Source organism: Paroedura picta, chromosome 8 (assembly GCF_049243985.1).
Source record: "Paroedura picta isolate Pp20150507F chromosome 8, Ppicta_v3.0, whole genome shotgun sequence".
Lineage (NCBI taxonomy): Eukaryota > Metazoa > Chordata > Lepidosauria > Squamata > Gekkonidae > Paroedura > Paroedura picta.
In genome coordinates this window covers 60,700,572-60,724,318 of record NC_135376.1, presented here as the reverse complement: position 1 = coordinate 60,724,318, position 23,747 = coordinate 60,700,572, and the positions used below count along the sequence as shown (strand labels likewise).

General features: G+C 40.7%; 2 protein-coding genes across 5 annotated transcripts in view; one reads left to right on the top strand and one right to left on the bottom strand.

Annotated features, from left to right (window-relative positions):
- ABRAXAS2 (abraxas 2, BRISC complex subunit) overlaps positions 1 to 11,145 on the bottom strand; it is a 30,695-nt gene extending 19,550 nt beyond the window's left edge. The window contains exons 1-2 of the mRNA XM_077350046.1: positions 10,660 to 11,145; positions 4,968 to 5,058 (exon numbers count right to left, since the gene is read on the bottom strand). Of these exons, the coding sequence (XP_077206161.1) occupies positions 4,968 to 5,058; positions 10,660 to 11,031 (463 nt within the window). The 5' untranslated portion in view covers positions 11,032 to 11,145. The remainder of the gene's footprint in view (positions 1 to 4,967; positions 5,059 to 10,659) is intronic.
- Positions 11,137 to 18,945, top strand: EEF1AKMT2 (EEF1A lysine methyltransferase 2). 4 transcript variants are annotated; one of them, XM_077350047.1, is made up of 6 exons: positions 11,137 to 11,361; positions 13,336 to 13,401; positions 14,171 to 14,285; positions 15,117 to 15,224; positions 15,838 to 16,054; positions 18,486 to 18,945. In XM_077350047.1, the coding sequence occupies exons 1-6, from the start codon at positions 11,309 to 11,311 to the stop codon at positions 18,581 to 18,583; spliced, it is 657 nt and encodes a 218-aa protein (XP_077206162.1). In that variant the 5' UTR covers positions 11,137 to 11,308; the 3' UTR covers positions 18,584 to 18,945. The 4 variants fall into 4 exon arrangements, with proteins under 4 accessions (XP_077206162.1, XP_077206165.1, XP_077206164.1 ...); XM_077350049.1 differs by lacking the exon at positions 11,137 to 11,361 and adding an exon at positions 11,526 to 11,686; XM_077350048.1 differs by lacking the exon at positions 11,137 to 11,361 and adding an exon at positions 11,534 to 11,692.
- Positions 18,946 to 23,747: the final 4,802 nt, after the last annotated feature.

Here is a 23,747-nt window from a genome sequence, read left to right as displayed (position 1 = left end):
ACAAAATTTGCCTTTCTAAAACAGTGGTTGTCATGCTACTGTCTGTGGAAAGTGAAGAAAGAAGTCACCAGTCCAAAGCACATCCAAAAAACTATGTATGACATGACATGGATGCTTCCTGCAGAGCACACTGTATATTGCAAACTGCATGCAACAGATCACAACACCCTTCCATCATGTGAGAAAAGAAAATCAGAAAATATTAGCCTTTTAAAATTTGAATTACATGTATTTTGGTCCATGCCATTTGTAAATCAATAAAACATACATGTGCTGTCACACATTTCTGAGAGCTAACCCAAACACTAATTACAAGCCTGACAGTAGCAGGCTTGCCTACTGTTGTATTGGCACTGGCACCCATTCAAAGTTATTTCAGAGAATCTTTAGATATGTTGCTGCACTGCGTGGTGTTCAGTGAGCTCAAACTTCAAAGTGGCTGCATGTATGTAATGAATTGAAGCAGAAAGTGGGGAGGCAAGAGAACAAGTTTCTGCTAGGTAACTCTATTGGTACTTCTTCAGAACTGAACTACTACAAGAAGATTCAATCAGGAGAGTGCACAATTTAATAAACTTTGAAACATAGTGAATTACATTTTCATTGAGGCCACTCATCCATTTATTTTTTATATAAACCTAAAACCTACTAAGTGCCTTACAAAAATAAGACCACAGTTGACTCTAGGGCTGCCTAGAGGATGCCCATCAACATAAAGGGAAGGATAAAGCAAGGAAAGAGAATAAATTTTCAGATGCTGGACTAAGAAAGTTTAATAGCTGAGAAAATACAAACTAAACTTATAGATTAGAATCAATAGGAAATAAGAAACAAGTCTTAAGTGTTTGGGAAAAAGTGACAGCCAGCTAACATTAGAAAGGAGATAATCTAATGCTGCTTAATTTTCACTTTCCTGGGAAAGACTAATGCTACTGGCCCCACTCATGACATATAAGAGACGTTTTAAGAGAACTGAGTGATGCAATACACTGGCTGCAATTCATCACTGTGAGTTGTGAGCGCTGCCTGACCTCAGTGATTTTACCGAATTTCCAGTTCAAGAGTCATTGTTCTCTTTAGATAATTATATTTTAAACTGCCCAAACACAAGGGGATAGTTTGCAGTTCAGCTGTAGAGCAATACCAAGATACACATGAATGCACATGACCTAACCTCTAATTTTTATACAGAAACAAATCCACAAATATGTACCTGGGACTAGTTAACATATCTCAAGGGGAAATCAAGTAGCATAATGTTGGGGTAGGAAGAACAGATGAAACTAGTAACTTCAGCTCCAAGACCTCACTGGAATCAAACTGACTTAACTGTCCTGTTCTTCGAAAAAATTCAGCACCCATTAAGTACTTCTAGCAAGTACAAACTCAGGGTACACTTAACTATTAAAGATACAAGTAATTCACAAGTTCTCATAACAACCGAAGCAAATTAATATTTTTCAGCCCCTTAATATATGTTTTAAAGAGACTACTTAGGACAGATGTGGAGAAGAACAGACAAAGTGCAGAATGGGTGTTCAGGTCATTCAACTGAATAAATCTTTGTTGGTCTTAAAGGTGCCATTAAACTCAATTTTTGTTTTACTACTTCAGACCAACATGGCTACTCACTTGAATCTATCAATAAAAATGAGAAATTCTACAACATTTAATGAATAAATAGTTACTCAGCACAACTTCTAAGATTTATACATGGTTTCTTTATTTGTAACCACATGTGTGTTTTCTTTAAAAATATTCATAACCTAGCAGAGTTCTATCAGCCTAACATTCTACCTGGTCCAATACTGTGTTTCACAGTGACCAACTACATGCAGCTCAGAAGGTGTACAAGTGAGAGAGAGGCCAGCATGATGTAGTGGGGGAGCCAGGTTTGATCCCCCACTCTGCATGCAGCTGGTGGGAGACCTTGGTCTACTCACAATTCTCCTAGGGCTGTTGTTGCAGAGCAATTCTGTTAGAGCTCTTTCAGTCCCACCAACCTCACAGGGTGTCTGTTGTGGGGAGACGAAGGGAAGCTGCTTCGGAACTTCTTCATGTAGAGAGAGACAGGGTATAACAACCCCCCCCCCCAGCTCTTCTTTTCTGCACTGGTATTCATGGTGTTACTGTTTCTGAATCTGGAGGTTCCATCAGCCACAGTGGCTAATAGTAACTGATACACATATTCATGATGAATTCACTGAATCCTCCTTTAAAACAAACTAGTGCCTATGAAAGTGGATTCCACTTTATTATTCCTCGAGGGAGGAAGTATTTCATTTTATCTGTCCTGAATCTACTCCCTTCATTAGGTGCCCCCCAAGTTCTAATATTACAAGAGAATGAAAGAAGTTACCAGGTTTTCTCCATCCATGCATAATTTTACAAATACTTATATAAAAACCTTTCCCTTAGTTTCCTTTTTGCTAAATTAAGAATTCCTTATTTCACATACTGCCAAGACCCATAATATCAGACATCTGCACCTTTTTGAAAGGTGATATGTGACACCAAATTCCTTAGTCTATCCTCATACAAAGTGAATTAACACAGCAGATAGATCTCTTGTGTACCTCTTCCAGACCCATAAAAATTCCAGATGTATAGATTTATGGAAGTACTGCATGAGCACTTTAATACATATGGGATAATGTATTTGCTTCTCACCAAGAATTAATAGTATTATTTTTCATTGTTTTTCACAAATGAATCATGTGTGAATCCATTTAAATGTAAATTTTGTGATAAACTATTTTTCCTGTGAAGGCAGAACAGGCAATATGAGAATGTTATATCATTAGGGCTTATTTCTCTATACAACTAACAATGAATCATAGTATCATAGTGTTGGAAGCGACCTCCGGGGTCAGCCAGTTCAACCCCTTGCACAATGCAGGATCTCACAACTACCTGCCCATCCCCAATTTCATGCCCAAATGGATAATGAATTTACTCAGAACAGAAATTAGGCCTACATGGCATATAGTTTCTGGATCCTCTTGTGATCCATTTAAAAAGAAAATGGCAATACACATGCTCTAGAGAAGGTAGTTTTATCGTGGCAACAAGTTGCAAAGTTTTAAAATACCAACAATTTTGCATTTTAACTCTTTAAGGGTACACATTATCCAGATTCAACAACCCACTTTCAATATGTCCATTAAGCTCAGAATTTAGTCACCTGTATCTGAATCAGTTTTTCTGACATCCTTTCCTGGAAGAAGCAGTTCCAGTGTAGGCAATTACCTCACAGTTTCATTGGGTTTCTCTACATTTTCTAGCTTCATTTATCAACCCCTTTATTTCCTGGTTACATTACTGCTCACAGCTCCATGGCTGGTTTCCTGATCAGACAAAACTATCACCTGTCTTCATTTTTTTGCAATAGGCAGTTCATATTCTCTTTTTCACCAGCTTTACCATCAATTGACATTTGTTTTCTTAGAACCTGTGCACATTCAAGTTCATTGTGTTTACATGAGACTTCCTCTTTTTAAAAGGAAGCCTACCCCTGCCATTCCTTGTGAACTATTCTAGCAGCCTCTTAATTTTTTGAGAATTTTTCTCTTACCATGTCAAACATGGTGATTTTGACTTTTCAGGCAACCCTCCATATATATATACTAGCAGATAAGCCCACTTTAAAGGGGAATAAGATGGGCGCTAGGGCAGGCGGGAGAAGGCTGCGCAGCCCGCCCCCCCCCACTGGCAGAAGCCGGAGAGAGGCAGCGGTGGCCGGGGGAAGCTTCTGCCGGGCCCGGGCGCTCCTCCGCCGCGGCGGAGGAGCGCCCGGGTCCGGCAGAAGCCGGGGAGAGGCAGCGGTGGCCGGGGGAAGCTTCTGCCGGGCCCGGGCGCTCCTCCGCTGCGGCGGAGGAGCGCCCGGGTCCGGCAGAAACCGGAGAGAGGCAGCGGTGGGCAGGGGAAGGCTTCCCGTCCCCCCCCCACCCGAGGCTCTCTGGAGCCTTCTGCCGGCCGGCGGAGCGGCCTCGCAGCATCTATGACGAAGCGGCTCCTGATTGGCCCCTCCGAGTTTTTATCCCGGACCGGTCCCGCCCTAACTCCTCCCCACTACCCCTTACTCTTTTATTCAGTCTGTGGCGCCCATGGCGCCACGGGCTGTGTACAGATATATATACATACATATACAAACAATGCTGACCTTAATAGTGCTGATCATGGTTCCTCAATCAGTACACCACCAATACGTACATTTCAAGACTATCCACGGCTTCTTCCTCTCTACTCAACTGTTCCAACACACACTTAAGCCTGGTCTAGATATGCAACAGAATGAAGTGGTAATGAGATGTCAAAATGTTGAGGAGGTAGAACAGACAGTAACACTTTAGACAGCAGGTACAAGATTATAGTTTCCTAGATCCTGCTAAATTAAGTGTAGGTGTAAATAAAACTAGCAGAACATGAAAAGATTATGTTCTCTCCCAGATGGGTTAATCTTTTTAATCTGGATAAAACCTTTTACATAGGAGTGTATTAAAAATGTAACATTCTTCTCCTACAGCTTTTGCCACCTCAGAATTTCCACTTCATTCCACTGTTTATCTTCCTCAGATACAGTATCCTGAATTGTTGATCCTGTCTTATATCATTTACCAATCTATGTGAGGGGAATTTAACTCACCCGTTACTACATAACTTTTGCCTCTGATTTCTTTTCCCATCAAGACAAACTTCAAAGTTTGGTTAGGTGGGCAACAGTATGTTCAAATGTTAATTTCTGGTCCTGGAACTTGTGCCTAAAGCAATTTTAAGAGAGCTTGCAAATGGATAATTTCAGACAGGTAGCTTTGTTAATGGATTGACTAGTGTATATTTATGAAGCTATGACTTGCAAGAGCTTCTGCTGAGATAATTGTGATACGGTTTAAGGTACAACTAGGCGTTTGCAAACAAAACTTTAAATGAGACAAGACTACAGAATCTGTAGACACATTACTACTTACCAATAACTTGCAGAAATTCAGTGTTGCTGATCTGTGAATCACTAATACTAAAAGTTTCTTCTTGTCTTACTTCTCCAAGCAGAAATCCTTCCTATAAAAAGGAAAGAATTTTAGGGTGGAAAACCGACAACTTTGTAACCAGGCCCTAAGAAACCCCAAACAATCCCCCCCCCCAGCCCGTGTTGAGGTCATTTTACACAGGGCTTGGTAGATTGCCTCTTAATAGTTAACATTTGTAAAAGACATATTTGTTTTGGAATGGGTTTTACATCAGCAACTTTCAAGCACAGGTCATGTGTTCTCAAATGTGCCATCACCAGGGATCCCAAATATTTAAGTTGGGTACATTACTTAACAGTGCTTTTCTATGCATAACAGACTTTGTTAACACAGTCTTGAAAATTACTTAAAATCCTTCTCTGAGATGCTAATCTGATATGCAAAACCAATATAAAACAGCTATGAAGAATTAAAATAAATGTTGCTTCAGGATCTAGTATTTTAAAGAAGGGAAGAGGGAAGTTAAGAGGGTTTGTAAGAAAGATCACTATTTTTTATTGAATCTGCATAAGTCAAATACTTCAGGATCACTGCTTTCTCTATAAACTGGAATCTTGCTTGCATGCATTCCATATTAAGGGCATTTTATCTTAAAAGTTTCATACAAAGTGTAGTACTCCTTTGAGGACTTGCAGGCCTACTGAGATTCAGATGAATCCCATAAAGAAACCTGTGAAAAGCAGAGCTATTTCAAAGCCCCTTTATTCTCTGTTGAATGTCTCCATCACAAGGAAGGAAATTGGAAGATAAGATTCTTAATATAGACACTACAAACAATATCTTGCTGCTCTATTGTGAGAGAATAGTGTACCAAGAGCATAATAGACAACTGTAAAGTGATACCAAAGAATATACAAAAGTCACAATCCAGCAACCAGAACTTTCCTATATTCAGCTTTGGAACAAGTAGCACTTCCAGAAGTTTACTTTCCAAAGCAAACAGGATTAATTCATGTTTCACTAGGTTGTTTAATGTGAAGACAGAGGTTCTACAAATAACTTCAGATTATAACTCTAAAAATTAGTGACAAACACAAGACCTTTCTTTGCTGTTTGTTAGAATAGTTGCCTATTTAAAAAGAGTGTAAGTGAAGAAATGGGGTGTGTGCGCTTGTGTCTGTAGCAGTTTTTATTCTGTTACCATATATGGAAGATCATTGGGTAGATTACAATTGACCCCAATAAATGCCAAGTTTGAAGAATAATATTTTTCAAAGTTTGCATTCTATTTTACCAAGCCTCAAAGTGGCCTCAGGGCAACTCACATAAAAACTAAATTCAAACACAATTAGCAGCAATCTAAAACACCATTCAAATGCAAATCAAAGTTATTTTCAAAGAAAGCAAACAATGACTATAAAAAGTGCACACAACATTTCTCTGAAGTATTATGAAATTAGAGTTAAGCGCTGCTTAACTAGAGGGACTTCGTTTCTATGCAGAAACACATGATTAAGTGCCTATTCTAATCTAAGGATTGCCTCTGCAGGTGTGTTCTGAAACAGATCTCCCTTGAGAAATACATATAGAAAAGGAAAACTAAACATTCTACATGGAAGTCTTGAGAAGCATTTTATAACCTTTCTGTAGATAAACAGAATGTTTTACAGGAATGAGTTTTTAAAAACACATTTCAAAGGGAACTGCTATGTAAATATGCACTTTTAAAACAAGCTTTAGAAGTAGATCAATCATACAGAGCTTCAATTAACACTGTTTAGTGTCAATTCATTTCTCACCAAATTTCAGTAAACCAAAGATATGACTCAAACAAAAGATTTAATTTGTGCTTCCGGCATGGCTTATTTCTCCATTGATCACAACAGGCATCCTTACTATAACATTACATAGATACAATGCTTACTGCATTTTAAGATCTTGGAAAATGTGTAAGGTTATTTAACTGCCCTGAGCTTCTGGGGAGGGCGGTATATAAATATAATAATAAATAATAATAACCAGCCCTGAAGCGATACATCTCCCACAGCAAAGTGCTGAATGTCTTCCAAGGCCATACACCAATACACTCCCATTCTGAGCCATTGTAACAATATGACCTGAGATTAGAGCCGTGAGGGCCTGGGGGAGGAGGGGGGGTGAGGAAACATTTGGGGAGGCATCTTTTTTCCCTGAGACCCTTTTTGATTTTTGATGAAAAAGTGGAAAATTTGGGTGAATACTGAAAAGAAACTCCTATGAGATATTTCCTCTTTTAGAAAGTAAAAAATGCTTCTTATAGCAGTATTTTTCACATTCAAAATGTATAGCATGAAAGCTGAGGTCTTTTAAAGACATTCTGAGCATTAAAAAATCTGCTATTTCCCCCCTGAGTGACAAAGCATTTTACTCATTCTAAATGAGCAGCAGGAGGAGAAAGAAAAAGGAATCTGAAAGTGGTTTATAATCACATTCCCTTCCCCTTCCCACAACAGGTACCTTGTGAGGTAGGTGGGGCTGAGAAAGTTATGAGAAAACTGCAACTGGGCAAAGATCACTCAGTAAGATTCATATGAAGGAGTGCAGAATCAAACTTGGTTTTCCAGATTAAAGTCTACTGCTCTTAATTGCTATGCCACACTATTTTCAAGGTTTTTAAAATTAAAATGTAATCATTATAATGATTAATAAACTATGTTTGATGTTGAAACATTATTTAAAAATTCAGTGTTTTCATAAAATTAATACCCAACCATAATGGAAGCTCTACCAATTGTGACTCTATGAGTTGTTTACTACAAAATTTGTTTTCTACCTTTGATACACTCCACATATGTCCTTCAATATGCAAGGAGGAAAAGAGGCTGCTAACCTCCATTTTTGTTCCTGACAAGCAAACACAGGCCAAGCATGGCTACCCACAAGGCCTTGTGGGTGTCAGAAATACATCCACAAGTAGACTCCATGTGAAATCAGCAACAGGTCTTCTGGCAGACACAGGCATAATGCAATCATTTACCCAAAATGGCAGGGCAGGTCTCTTATCCCATACAAGAAAAAGAGTTGGTTGTTATATGTCACTTTTCTCTACCCGAAGGAGGCTCAAAGTGGCTTACAGTCACCTTCCCTTTCCTGTCCCCACAACAGACCCCCTGTGAGGTAGGTGAGGCTGAGAAAGCCCTGATATCACTGCTCAGTCAGAACAGTTTTATCAGTGCTGTGGCGAACCCAAGGCCACCCAGCTGGCTGCATGTGGGGGAGTGCAGAATCGAACCCGACATGTCAGATTAGAAGTCCACACTCTTAACCACTACACCAAACAAGCATCACCAAGATAGAGAAGGAGACTGCACCCGGACCAGCGCCAGATCTAGTTAACTATCCTGTATTGTTTCTTCCTGGTAAAAATCTAATCCTCTAGCACAGTGCTGTCTTTTTCAGGCCAGGGACCACGGGGGGTGGGGGGGAGAGGGAGGCTCGGGGACCGAGGTAGAGCGGCGCTTGCCGGTGGGCGCAAACGCGCAGCAACTGTGCCTATGCCTCCAGGGGCGAGGCACGGTGCAAACGCACAGGTACGGCAGCTCCGCGTTTGCGCTTGCCGGCAAGTGCCACTCTCCCTCTCCCCTAGGCTTGAGGGGTTCGGCTGCCAAAGCAGCCGGTCGCTCCCAGCGCAGTGAGCGCCACGGGGGGAGGGGGAAGAGTGCCCGGTGGCGTGCTGGTGCCCGCACCTACCTCCTCCCCACTGCAGCCCAGTACCGGTCCGTAGCCCAGGAGTTGGGGAACACTGCTCTAGCAACTTCCTTATGTCTTTTAATACTGGCACATCAAACTCTCATTAACAGAAAATCCTCATTATCTGAACTCTCCCTCCCAGCCTGAATATAAATAGTCCACTAAAGGCTTGCCCAAAGTCTTTCACTGATCCCAGATAACCCAAAATGGCCCATTAGAATTTCATTATCAAAATCTGTTTCACCCATTAATGAACTTCTGCTTTGACATTGCCTTACTGATAATACCAAGGTTTTGTTTAACGGCTGCCCGCCACAAGGTACAAAATCCCTATGAAAAGAAAGGAGAGATAATCATTCTTGTTCTCGTGTTCCATGAAATCCAGCATGCAGTACAGGATGCCACTCTGCTGCTTTCCTCCCTTCCCCTGTTGTTCTTCTGGATCAGGTAAATATTAATATTACCTAATATTCCTCCATCTTTCCTCTTATTCCTTAGGAACCTGTATGTTTTTGCTTGTGTATGAGTTTTGAATATATCCCAATAATTTCTCAAAATAAATCTTTTGTATAAGGTTAATTGTCATCATTATTTAACCAGGAAAAGGACCCCATAAAATTTTTTGTGCCCATAATGTTCCCTTTTGGAAATATTCATATAATCTATTATGTTTTCCCATGGAATTGAACACAAATAAATAGTAACTTTATAAGCTAAGCTTGTTATCTGTTTGATTCTGAAATCTGTTAAACATTTTTATTATTCTGTATGTTAATTTACCATTCACGCTTATCCATAAGTATGGACTGGTAGCTCCTGTTCCAATGTATCTGAGGAAGTGTGTGCACACAAAAGTTTAAATCTTGACTAAAACTTTGTTGGTCTTAAAGGTGAAATTGAACTGAAACTCTCAAATCAAGTAGCCTTTATTAGCATTAAAGACAAACTCTGTTATTATACAATATCACATTACTTAACTTACAAGGTCACATTGAACTCAGTGTTGCTTCCTTCTCAGTAAACATATGTAGAGTGAAACAGTGCAATTGCAGAAACGCAATTAGTATCAATGCTACCACCCCACTGACACAACCCATGGGTGGACTTCAGAAATTCAATATGGCATAGGAAGAAAGAGTACAATCCAACATGTGGTGCCAGGCTGACCTCATCAGTCTTTCCCTCACATGCATACAAACGCTTTGCATACATGTTGCAATGATGACACTTCATACACCTATTCCAACTTATCCAATTATCTAGTTCAATATTTACAAAGAAATTAAACATTTCAGGAACCTTCCCTTTGAGTAACTGAAATGTACCTCTGTTTGCAGATTTGTTTCACAGAAACATTTTTTGAGGAGTTGGCTACATCCACATAGCAAGAGCTCCTAGACTCAACAGAACAACCATCTGCATCCAATCTGATTTAAGGAGTCTTAAAAAAAAACAACACAGGTACGTACAAAATAAATGTAAATCAGTCCTGGATTTCCCACAAGAACCTTCAAAAACAGAAAGAAAAAAAATAGCTCTCTTTCCAAGTAAATTCTACCTATTCCATCTACTCTGCTGGTCCTCATAATCCCGGCGAATAAGTCACAAGGCCTCAGACTGGACATCTTACTGGCTTGCTGCAACCCATGGCTTCTAGCCACAAGACTCCCGCATCTTCTTATCCCATCAGTCCCCCACCGTTGCTGCCACCTCCCTCCCTCCCTCCCTCCTTCCTTCCTTCCTTGCGGGTCCAAGCGACGGTTGTCCGCGACGCAGGCTGTGCTTCCCCGCATTCCCAACGACGAGGACGACTCTGTGCTCCGCTCCTCCTGGCCCCGCGCCGCTTCCTCCCCTCGCCCCCATTGCCTCTCAGCCCCCCGCGAGCGGCAGGGACCGACGGAGAGAACCGCTCGCCTCGCCACCCTCCCCCCGGGCCAGGCGGCATGTCGGCTCGGGGACTTACGTGGTCGGCGCTGCTGTTCGCGCTGTAGTAGCAGACGGAACTGAATGTGTAGCCAGAAATGGAAGCCGCCATGATGGAGCGCCGCCGCCGCCACCGCCGCCGCTCCCACAACCCCCCGCGCCGGCGCCTTTGGCGGCCCTCCTCGCCCGCCGGCTTCCGGTGCTGCCGCACGGCTTCCTGGGACACGAAGTCCTTCTCTGCCGCACAGAGTCCTGGGCTGAGGAGCAGAGCGTGTCGGGTGATTGCAGGCCTGCTCGTGGGGCCGCGGAGAAGGGTCTGGGCTGCGAGCAGGACTCTTGCTCGGAGGTGGAGCTCGGCCAGGGATGCCAGCCTCCAGGGCGGACCTGGGGGTCCCCCGGAATTCCAGCTCATCTCCAGACGACAGAGATCAGTGCCCCTGGGTGGATGAAATGGCTGCTTTGGAAGGTGGGCTCCAAGGCACTGCCGCCCACTGAGGCCCCTGCCCTCCCTAAGTCTCCAGGAGCGTCTCAGCCTGGCTCTGGACGCCTCTTTTGCTGAGGGCAGAGGCAAAGGAACGGTCCTCCGGGAGCCTAGAGGGGCTGGAAGCCAGGCTCCGCGGGCTTGGGCCCTTCTGTCCTGCGTCTGCTCTATGGTCTCTGGGCGGTTTCTTCGTCTTGGCTAGTAGGCAATGGACGGACGGCCGGGTGACTTTGAGCCTTCGGCGCTGGGCACCCGAGAGCAGTGAGTGCGCGATGCAGGGCTGCAGCCTGCAAGGGGAGAGCTTTGTGTTCGTGACCCGCAGCCCCGTCCGAGCGGAGTTGCACCTTCCCAAGCCCGTTGGTTGAGCCGGGTGTAGCCTGGAGAGCTTCCTTTGACACGCGCGCATCAGAGCTTGGAGCTAAGCGGGGTCGGTCACGGTTGGTGCTTGGAGGGGAAGCGGGGCGGCTGTGTGGAGGAAGGCAATGGCTAGCCCACCCCTGCGTGAAACGCCCTGCGGATGGGGCGCCGAGGAGTCGCTTGTGACTTGACAGAACGTCGCTATGGAAAATCACGAAGTTACATCCAAGTGGGTGTAGGTCTGAAGCAGCAGAACAGTGTTGGGTGCAGAGCCACCTTTAAGACCAACCAGGTTTTATTCACCGCCTGCGCCTTTCGTGTGCATCAATCCCTAGTTCTCACCTGGATGGGCTCTCAGATTTGGGGATCTAAGCAGGGCCAGCCTGGTTACTAACATAGATAAAAGACCACCAAGGCGGTCCGGGGTTGATACAGAGAGGCAGGCAATAAGAAACGACCTCGGAACATCTCTTGCCTTTAGGGTTGGCTATAAGTTGGTTGTGACTTAACTCTTTTCACCAACTGATGAGCATCCTGATGCTTCATTGACCAGGCATTGCGGAATCCTAGTTCTCAGCTTAATTTGAGCACTTGCTAAAGGTGTCTTGACTTGTAGTTTGTCAGCTACGGGGAGTCATTGAATTGAATGAAGAAAGTTTGGTGTTCACTTTTTAAAAAGCATTTTAAGTTGCTTTTAGTGGGATGTGGAAAGAACACATATCAAAATATTAAAGGCAGACTTTAAAAACTCACAGTTGTGAGGTGAGCTGTTGTGGAATCACAGGGCTTATTTCATTACATTCATGAAGTGAATAGCCCACAGAAGCATATATTAGTCTTCAAAATGCCGCAATAATATTTGTTGTTTTTGCAACATCAGAGCTGTCTCACTGGAATATTATGCATAAAGACTGTTTTTTGGATGCAAAAAGCCCTCTCTATTTTTTCCCCTCTTTCTTGGTATCTAACATATAAAACATATTCTGCTCTGTAAAAAGTTCAAATGTTATCAGTACAGTGAAAGATCCACATTAAAAAGTCACTGCCTTAGTGATGGCTTGTATGTTATTCTGCTTGCATGTGATGCTGTGGCTGCATTACGAAAAGCAAAATACCTGCTGGCTTTCTGTATAAGCTGGAAAATGTTTCAACTTTTTCTGATTCGTTTTGGTGCATGGAGAAGAAGGCCTTTGTGTATAGTGCTTTGCATAGCAGTGTGCTCTGTCTGGTACCAATGTTAGCTCTAGCAATTAACTCTGGGTGGGTTTGCAGTGTCTGTAGCCATGCTTAACCCTGTATTCATCCCTAAAATTGGTGAAGTAATTTAGGAAATCTCTGGGCATGTAGTGAATTTCTTCTATTAAAACCAATGAGTAATATGTTGCACATTTGGGCTTAGGAAGACAGCAGATTTCAGTCAAATGATTATTCTTCTAGGCAGGCTTGAATCGTAGCACCTGACTTTCTATAACTCTGTGACTGTCTTTTCCTGTGAAAATCCCCCACCCAAGGAAACGGAGCTTTTTCATTTGCATTAATTAATTCACATGCCATCTGTACATTTTGAATTGGCTACGATCAGAGGGTGAATTTGAAAAACAATCTGGCCAGGTAATATAAAACAGCCACTTGTGGATGGATTGTAAGCAGTGGTTCAAATCTTGCAGGTATTCAGTCTGTATACTGTAGCCAGATGGACATGTGAACTGGCCAGCCTCCATGTCTACGAATCTTCTTTTCTGCAGTATTGCTCCTTGAACTTCTGCCATTTGGGTACATCACTCTTTACCAGTACAGTTGTCCTTTTTTACTCATGCTCACTTTAGAAGCATGCAGAGGAATCTGTTTGTTAATCTATGTTTTTTCCTGTCCGTGTAGTTGGGATGCAGCATATGAATGTGAACTGCAGCATTTTGAAGATAGTGGTGATGCTGGTGAAATCTGGCAAGTATCAATAACAATGTGATGTACTTCAGTAAATGTTTGCTGATTATTCTCTCCCCTCTAAAAGTATGTTTAAAAAATTAAGTGGTATGTCTGCTGCTTTGCTTGGAGAACTGGTAATAGGATACAGGTTTATACGGAAAATGCCAACTCTTGTCTGGGCTAAACCTGATGCAAATTAAAATAGCCAATTATCCTCTGACATCTGTTTTGTTTTTTTATGTGGGAAATGAATTGCTAGCTACAGACTGCTCAGTCAAGGCAAAGTTCTCCTAGTCCTGACATTGGTAAAAAATTAAAAAGGGGCTGTGGCTCAGGGGTAGAGCACCTGCTTGGCATGCAGAAACTTCCAGGTTCAGTCTCTTGCATCTTCTGTTAAAAGGATCAAGTAATAGGCGATGCAAAACATCTCTGCCAGTTCCTGGAGAGCCACTGTCAGTCTGAGGACAATACTGAACTTAACAGATCAAGGGCCTGATTTATGTACTAGTTTTCTGTTTCATGTTTCCACTTGAATTGCTACCTTGCGTTTCTGTAGAAAATGGTACATCTCTCTAAATTTCCATCTTTCCTCATGTTAATCCAGCAGCTTTCAGAGCCTTCCATTCATTTAAAAATTCAGGTAAACAAATTTGTAATGTGCTGTCTGGGGAATGGTTGCCTGATTTCTGACATTAAGTAGATATGCCAAATAAGATTAACAAAGTCTGTCTGTCTTACTTTTGAGTGTATAGTTGGTTTACTTACCTGAACCTCTGTTTGTGATTAGGTTTGGCGAAGAAAGCATACGACGTTTAATTGGATGGCTAGAAAAACAAAAGATACCCTTGGACAGCTGCATACTTGATATTGGAACAGGAAATGGTGTTTTACTGGTCGAATTGGTTAGTGCTTGTGAATGCAGTGTTGTTTTGATGCAGAGTTGAAACTAGAAAGGGAGGACGTAAGCATAAATTCACTGGTAGCACTAGCTTAATGAGAATGCAAAACTACCCTTGATAATGTAACAGTCCATTACCATATACATGTCTGGACTAACTGAGTTTCATTTGGAATTGCTATTGTGAGTAGGAGAGAATCAGTCTTGATATAGTTTTGTGAAAAACTTCTGGACAAGAACTAAAATGTCTCAAAATAAGCTTTACAGTATCATCCTAAATGGATTTAAAAAAAAAAAAAAAACCTATTCCCCACTTTTGTACATTTCTACAGACTTATTATGCAATTTCTTTTATGGAGCACTATTGATAATAATTGGGCACAGCATGGCACTTTAATTGCTTTTAAACAATGCTATCCAGCATACAAAATAGAAAGGGTATCAAAAACCCATGAGTTCTGGAACAAAAGTAAGCTTTAGGAAAACTTTTATTGGGCAGTGTGACCCGAACCATAGTTCCCTTTTCAGTCTGCAAGTAAAACAAGAAGTTTTATTTTAATTGATGCCACTTATGTTCACATCCCTGCCACATTCTAACTTAGCTGTGACTGTTTTGATTCAGTTCTTGCAAAAGTTATGCTATAATACATTTCTGATGCACGTGTGCAGGAGCTCTGCTTTGATATCTTTTATAAGTTGGTACAGCTTGCTAACACCTTTATGTGTTGTTACATTGGTTCTTTCTAAAATAAGTGCTGTGACAGCTGAATCGTGGTCCAGCCAAATAACTGAGTTTAGGATTTCAGATCTCCTTTCTTTTCCCCTCATTCTGCAGGCTAAATCTGGTTATACTGATCTTGTAGGAATTGACTATTCCCCTGGTGCAATTCAGCTTTCAAAAAAGATAATGGAAAAAGAAGGGTTGCCTCAAGTAAAACTGCAGGTAAGCCTTCCCAGTGGAGTGAGAAGTTCAGAGCTCCTATTAATCAAGTGTAAAATATTTCGTCATCCTTAAGAAATTATATTTCTTTGCCTGCCAGAGACAGATGGTCTCTCTCATCCTGCTGAAGATCTTCTTCTCAAGCATTTTCCAAAAGATACCAGCTTCTGCTTCTAATTTTGCCCTTCCTACCATGTTATCCAGTTTAGCACTGGCTCTCATGATGTACTTAATTACATATTCCATTGTCTGGCTTTTGCTGGAGGTAATGAGATCGCTGAAATCACAAGTGATCTGTACACTCAAAGTGTAACAACAATCACATTAATCCTTATGCTGGAATGAATGTGCTTCACATCACAGACAGGAATTAGGGTTTCTTTGGCTTGAGAAATGCCAGGAGATTTGGGGGCAGCACCAGGAGAGGGTGGAGTCCAGTGTGGGGGAGGAGTTCAGCAGGGATGTGATGCCGTAGCGTCTGCCCTCGGAACCAGTCTTCCAGCTGAACTGATCTCTGTATTTAGAGTTATAAGCCCCACCTGAAAGTTGGTAAATCTAACAGTAATGTGTAACTGTGGTGATCCTGAACATTTTATTCTTGAATTCCTTGGTCTAGGTAGAAGATATTTTAAATCCTTCAGATGAATTATCAGGATTTCATGTTTGCATTGACAAAGGGACTTTTGATGCTGTCAGCCTGAATCCAGAGAATGCAGCTGAAAAACGAAAGCATTATGTAAAATCAGTGCATAGAGTACTGAAATCAGGAGGCTTTTTCCTTATAACTTCTTGTAACTGGACCAGAGAGGAACTACTTAATGAGTTCGGAGAAGGTGCATTTTGCCTTTCAATTATATATCTAATTCAAAATGTTACTCTACTTTTTGATGTCCTCCTTCCGTCAAACATGTACTGGATGTCAACATAGCAATGGGTGCATCCTTGTGTTTGAGCCATTTCACATATGAAAGGCTCCATGAAAGATTTTTGTTTGTGGTCTTCAGGATGTAGTTCTATAGCCTATTCTATGCATGATATTCTCAGTTGTGTTTTAATTTCCATGACATAATAACAAAGTGTCTGGTGGTACCTTAAAAAATAATGAGCTATTGTGCCATAAGCTTTTATGAGCTGGAACACACTTGGTGAGTTGAGTGGCATGTTTTGTCTGGTTGGCAGAGAAATTCACAACGCGAGGTGTTGGCTGCCAGGTACGAGCTGTTTGGAGGTGGTTTGTAATTGCCTGCCCCTATGTCATGATCCTGATATTCCTTGGAGATAGCCCTTCCAAGTGCTAGCCAGGACTTGACCCTGCTTAGCTTCCAAGATCTGATGGAATTGGGCTTGCCTGGGCTATCCAAATTGGGTATTCCCACCGGTAAATTAACAATGCTATCGCAAGTGATGAAGGAAAAGGAGTCCAAAAGAGCATAAAATCTGTGTATGAATTCCAGCTTGGCATATTTTGAGTCTCTGTCAAAGAGACTCAGGATGGAGTGTTCAAGATGCAGTGTACTCAGGATGGAGTACCAGAACCCTGCCCCTTGAAAAGCATTTTAATGACCTGAAGTTAAGATCTTATGCACTTTGCTTTCCAAACTTTAGGTTTCTTAACTAGTCCTGTAAAAAGCAATTTGACTTAAAATGTTTCAGGCTTTATTGTAAATGATGATGAAGTTTTCAGCTTTTAGAAAGATTCAGGTGTTGAATACTTACCCTTTTTTACTAACCAAGCTGAATTTTTGTGTGTGCTGCACTCACATTACTTGTCTCCCCCCCCCCCCGATGATGATATAGTACCAGCTATTCAATTTTTGAGTTGTGATCCAAAGATGGGGCATGCGCATTCAGGCATTCTTTGAACCATGAGTGCACACAGAGTTTTTTAACTGTGGGTCACACTATAGCAGTGGGGTCAACTGTAAGTTGCACAGAGAAGCAAAACCATCTGCACACGTGCAATTTTCTGCAGTGTTCAAATGGGCTTTTCACATGTTAAGAAGCTTGAACCTCAAGAGTACGATGTGTAGAACACTTGTAACTATAAACAAATAGGCTGTTACAAGTACATATTTCTGTCACATCATCTGGAGTTTATTCAGAATCTTTTCCAGTTATTTGGAATGACTTACTCTTTATGGTTACCACTAAGAACCTGTAAGCAGTTTCTCCTTGAGTGCTCAAAAATCAGATGCACTGTGGCTACTTTTCTTGCTAACGTGGGGTAGAGTGCTATACGTGAAATGATTTGAATTTCCATGAAGTTTCTTGCCTGGTCTCCCTGGTTTCCCAGTTCTGGTCACCTTGGCAGAGTGATCACCTTTTGCAGTCAGGCTTGGGACCATATTGGCGGAGTTAAAACCTGACATAAACTAACTTGAGACCTTCCAAATGCAATGTCTGCAGCAGCTTCTGGATGTCTCTCTATGTGATCATAATTGAAATGAGACAATTTGGACAAAATGTGACAACCAGCCGCAAATTAAAGAACAAATCCAAAAGTGCTGACTGCAATGGTTTGGCCGTGTCTGCAGAATGAACACCAGCAAACTGCTTCATAAACTCCCCTGGTGAGAACAACCAACTAACTGAATGGAAGATCCAGTTACTGGTGCCAAAGAAAGTATGGCTTAAACAGATCAAGGAAGACCTTAGAAACCAGCGATTGACTATCCATATGGCCAAAACTATTGCTACCAATCGCCAAGAGTGGAAACATTTAAACAAGACAAGAAAATCTAGTGGCTTCTACAGCAGCATATTGGCTAAGAGGACAACCCACTCCACCAATCGCCAGCTAAAGGAATAAAAAGAAGAACAAGACTAAGATAGCTTTCATTTTGCTTTTATGCTTACTTCCTAGTACGTGCACACTACTCTTTCTCTGCATAACATCTTTTTTCTCTACTAGCTAAACATATATGACATGTAGTGCATATTTGGCTATCAAAAGTAACACAATGAGCCAAGTGAAGGAGAATTATAACATTTGGATTTTCTGTTTTCAAGAGAAGAAGAATTCAGGAAAAGAATTTCTAGTTTCCCAACACCAAATCTAATGATTTCTTAGATATTAGAAATAGTGACATAATGCAGTCTTTTTAAAAATACATGCTAGAACTTGCTGATATAATTCAGCAATATATACAGTAGTTGCCATTCTTAGAAAAAACTGAAGAGTTTACTGACTCACGTATGCTCCATTGTCCATGATAATATAACCTGATTTATCACTAACAAAATCATGTTTCTTATGTTTGGTAGGCTTTCTTCTTCTGGAGGAGCTGCCTACATCTGTGTTCTGCTATGGAGGAAAAACTGGGAACAATGTGACTGTTTTGGTTTTCCAGAAGAAAATATGAAGGTTTCTGCATTGGGACTTTATTGGCTGGAAACATCCTAGTCCTGGATTCTGTATTTATTTGGCAAGCAAGCAAGAAATATAAGAAAATAATATGAACATACTGGTTTGAGCATACAACACAATATAATGGCTGAGCTAAAACACGACTATGGAAAGTTGCATATTTAGTTTGCTTTGTTGCAACCTGAATTGCAAATAAGTTGTGTGAGGAATCTATAGAAGAATTGTTTTGCTCTTTGTCCAGGGAGAAAACAGTGAACATTGTTTGCCTGTAACATGCAAAATATATTTTGTTATGGTAAATGGTGGTCTGTTCAAAAAATAAAATTGGATGTATATGTATTCAGGCAAGGAGAAAAACTTTTGCATTACTTGGTGATGTTTTTATTAGTATCACATACTTTAAATATTCCCCCTCTTCTTGACAGATCAGAGTCCCTGCTACAGTGCCTTGCAGTCTAATAGATTCAACACAAAAGGCAGAAGTAACAGTTACAGAAGACAATGGGTTGGATCCAGAGTAAATTTTCCAATAGCAGAATGGAAATTTCCTCCTACTGCAGCCCACCGTTCTCCACAAAATGCTGCTCCTGAGGGAGAAACCTTGAGGAATGACATGGGTGGGTGGCAGGAGGGGGGTCCTGTAGCAGGAAGGGAAAATTGGCAGAACCAATTTACACTGGATCCAGCCCATCATTCAAGTTCCAATCACTATGGCACATACTGAAATTCTGCAGTGTCAAGGTAGAATAGCACCTCCAGGAGGCAATTGTGGAAAAGAAAGGCTATGGCTCTCTTGTCTTTTGGATGCAGCCAGGTAGATAGAACAGTTCTACCTGATGATGGTAAGAGCTACATATTAAGCTGATGTACTAATTATAAGTTTGGTCATAATTTGAGGCAGAAATTCTAGCTTTAAGAGTTAGAATTCAAAGAAAGCAACGTTTGTGGTTCAACAGTGTCTGCAAGAGGGCAACAGCTGACTTTCAGGACTCCTTTATGTTTCAGAATATCTATGTGAATTAGTATAGCTGAACCTCTATCCACTATTCATTCAAAATGATCTTGCTAAATATGTTCAGCTCTTTTTACTACCTGCCAACTAAATATCCAATTCTTGCAAATCTCCTAATGGGGTGAAGGAACAGTAATGGGAAAGGTTTTTGTCCAAGGAACTACAATACAGTTTTAATTATATAAAATCATGAATGTGAACATTATCCAAGCATGATACCCTGAAAGGATCATATTCATCATGTTCCACCTGTTCTTCAGTTTATGTGTCTGGGATTATGATAGTACAGCTGTCTTGAAGGAATGGAGCCAATTTTTTTCCTCCTTTAAGTCTAAACATGTGCACACATTTTCAAATAGCAATAAATATGGTATTTTAGTCATCCAAGAAGTTCTCAAGCAATCTGTCACATTTCTGCCAAATAGCAATTTTACTTTTGCCCATCAGTGGTATTCAAGGAAAAGGCTGTCCCGTGACATCAAGTGAAAACAGATAATTCAAGGAACCTTTTAGGAGAGGTCGTACCTTGCTCTTCTTTTCCCTCTCCCCCCTTCTTCTTGTTCAAGCCTTAAAACATCTATTATCATCTCAAAAGCCCTTTTGTCTTCTCACAAGGATCATCTTGGATAGTCATCCATGTTTTAAGCTAGAAATGGTCCAGGCCAGATCCAGATATCCAGAAAACTAAGATAATTCTGACATTGGGAGCTCATTGGGATGATCCTGTTTTTAAATGCTTTTAGCATCATATCAGGTGCAATTGTTTTGCTATGGGATTAACCCATTTTTGTGTTCTGTTTATTTCCCCCTCTCTGCAACATAAATCTGTGCTATAGATATGTTGAGGAAAGTGTCCTCTTCATTTACAGATTATTCCTCATGCCTGGTGTTTCAAAGCAGTACTGGCAACTTTATCGGGAGAGGCGGGAAATAAATCTAATAATAATAATAATAATAATAATTTATAAAGTACTTCCCTATCCATACTGTTTGGGAAAATGGCAAATTAAGACTCTGGCAACTTTATTATTTATTTATTATTTATTATATTTATATGCTGCCCTCCCTGGACTTGCAGCTCCAGTTGCACTCTTTTGGGGGGCACTGAAACAGTTTTCTTCACCTTTGTGTGCCATAAGTCAACAAATGGGACTTCTTTTATAAAATGAATAAAAGCTCTTTGAAGTGTGCAGCCCACTTTTTGAGGGAAACATTAACATGAGAATGAATCTGCCCCAAACTGCTGGCGACCGAGTTGTTCTAAGGCGGAAAAAAACCAAGTGGCTACCTTCAGTTTTTGTCTGCTTTGAGAAATACTAGATTTGACTACCCAGGAAAAGGATCCCACAAGTAGATGAAGATGACCTCACAGTATACTTTGCAGGTGGTTGGTAGTTGATACGACTTCCAACAATATCACATTTGTCTTCTATTAACTCCAGTTTAGTTAATGTAAAGCCTACAGTGTTTTCCTTTGCGTCTGCTCTCTGGCGTACAATAGATCTGAGATTTTCCTGTTGGTGCTAGAGACAGCTCAGAATGTATATTTTCTAAGGGAGAGCGGCCAATATATGTCACATCCCAGCAGCCTCAATGCATGAAACCTGAGATAATGAATGCTTCCATCTGTCCACAGACAGAGAAGTTTTTCCATGGTACTTGACATCCTCTTCTCCCTCACCTTTTTGTGTTTTGCTTAATGTCCCGCCATTGGAATTCTAGGGAGCTTGTAAGCCATTTGACTTGCCTAATGTTTGAGAGTATTGGCCTAATCAAGAAAAGCATATGCTATGGCTGTTTAAACTAATGAATCTAATTACTGATCAATAAATCTCCAAATCAAACCTCTATTCATTCTGCCTGCCTTGCCATTACCCAGTGTGCCATGTTCATAAGAAGGAAGAATCAGCAGTTTGGGTCTTAACAACTGGAGGTTAAACGTATTTGCAAAGAATATCATATGAAGTTAAGAGAAATTAGCATGTCTTTGCCCACTTGGGTTTGTAAAACATCCAAAACTTTAGTGCAAAAGGAAGGCCTACTGAAACGAGTGTCAAAGAACAATTAATAGAATCCACTGGTTTCTTCCGAATGTCTTTAGGATCTTGCTTGGTGTCTGAAAGATCACTGGGAAGCATTAAAGCAGGGGCAATTCACAGTTTAGGTATTGTCTGAAAGCAGCATCCCAAAATAGCACACACTCACACATAAACACACACTTTATTATTATGGTCATTGACCAGTAAGATTCCAGCATAACATAAGAAGAGAAAAAAATAGTGAATTAAAATTCTGGAATGGCATCCTTCTAAGTAAATACCATGCACAACATCATCAGATCATCATTCATCATATATATAAACTACTCCATAAGAACAAAAGTAAAAAACCCAATGCAACCTAAGTATAAAAACTGGATCATAAGAAATACAACATCATTAGCTAGTACACATTAGCTGCTCATGTCATTTAGAAGTGATTTCAATTTACGAATCACGCTGTCGCAAAACGTTGATACTGTGTGTGAAATTACGCCTATCCTCCAGTAGATATTGCAAGAGTAAATCCTCTGCATAAATCAAGGAACATTCAAGGGGATTAAAGTGCATAAGGAAAGGCATAATTAACTGTTTTCTCTCTTCCTCATTTAAAGCAGTGTAATAAAATATGGTAAATGGTTTCCACTACGTTGTCAGAGCAGAGACAGCATAGCTTTTCGAAGAAATCTGCTATCAAGTACCGCAGAAGGGAGGGTGTCAAATCTTGCTCTTGAAAATGGCCTTGGTACACTATGGCTGCTACAATGCCAATAAAAACTCCTGAAGGATCAAATAGACATACAATATTCTGCTCAGCCATTCTTCCACAACTTTATAAAAATGTGATATTTATTTTTGAGCATGACAAAATTTTTTGACCATTTAGCTTTGTCTTACCTATTATTGAACTTCTGGTATCAAAATAAAGTTTGTATTGATTTTAGTGTGTTTGATTCTTTTAAGGCAAGGGGAGTAGGATATGTAGGGGGAAAGAACTGGGAGGACTTCTGAAATCTATTTACCCACATCCTTAATTAGGAGGATGCTGTCTCAATTTATTCAGCTATAATTAAAGTATTAACTATTTCTGAGTGTTCTTTATACTCCAGATCATCCCCAAGCAAGGCTTAGTGGAAACATTAGGATGGCATATGGATTTATGGTATACCCAGACTATTTGTACTTCCTTCCACACTTTCCATTTCCCACAAGAAACTCCCAGAAATATCTGCTTTGGTATTGCCCAATGCCAATGGGTATCTAATAGTTCTATACTAAATAAACTACGCCAGAATACAATATATTTATTAAAAATGAATGTTGTTCTCATAAAGATATTAAAAAGATATGCTTTCAGTTATGCCCTCTCATATTTGTTCTATCAAATCCCCTCTACAAATATAATTATGTCTCGTTTTTCAATTTGATTTTTATCTTTGTTCTGCAAATCCTACTGCATTAATAATCATATTTTTCAGACAAAAGACCTTTAGTTGATATTAAGTGCAGCAAAAGCTCTTCAAATGTGCCTGTTTTCTGTTTGCTATGTATGTAAAGAATCTACATGCAAATATAGCAAACAAAATGAATTAATCATAGAACATGAAATGTGATAAAACTGAAGCACTTGTATTGAAGACAAAACAACCTAAATTCTATATCATACTCAAAGACTAGAAGGAAAATCCAATAGTACTTTAATATTAACAAACTACTACAAGAATACAATATAAGTGAATAGTTGTGTGAAATGATCAATGAATGATGAATAATTGCATGAGATGAAGGAAATATGGGATGATATAATATATGAAGAGCCTCTTGTGGCGCAGAGTGGTAAGGCAGCAGACATGCAGTCTGAAAGCTCTGATCAGGAGGCTGGGAGTTCAATCCCAGCAGCTGGCTCAAGGTTGACTCAGCCTTCCATCCTTCCGAGATCTGTAAAATGAGTACCCAGCTTGCTGGGGGGTAAACGGTAATGACAGGGGAAGGCACTGGCAAACCACCCCGTATTGAGTCTGCCATGAAAACGCTAGAGGGCGTCACCCCAAGGGTCAGACATGACCCAGTGCTTGCACAGGGGATACTTTTACCTTTTATAATATGTG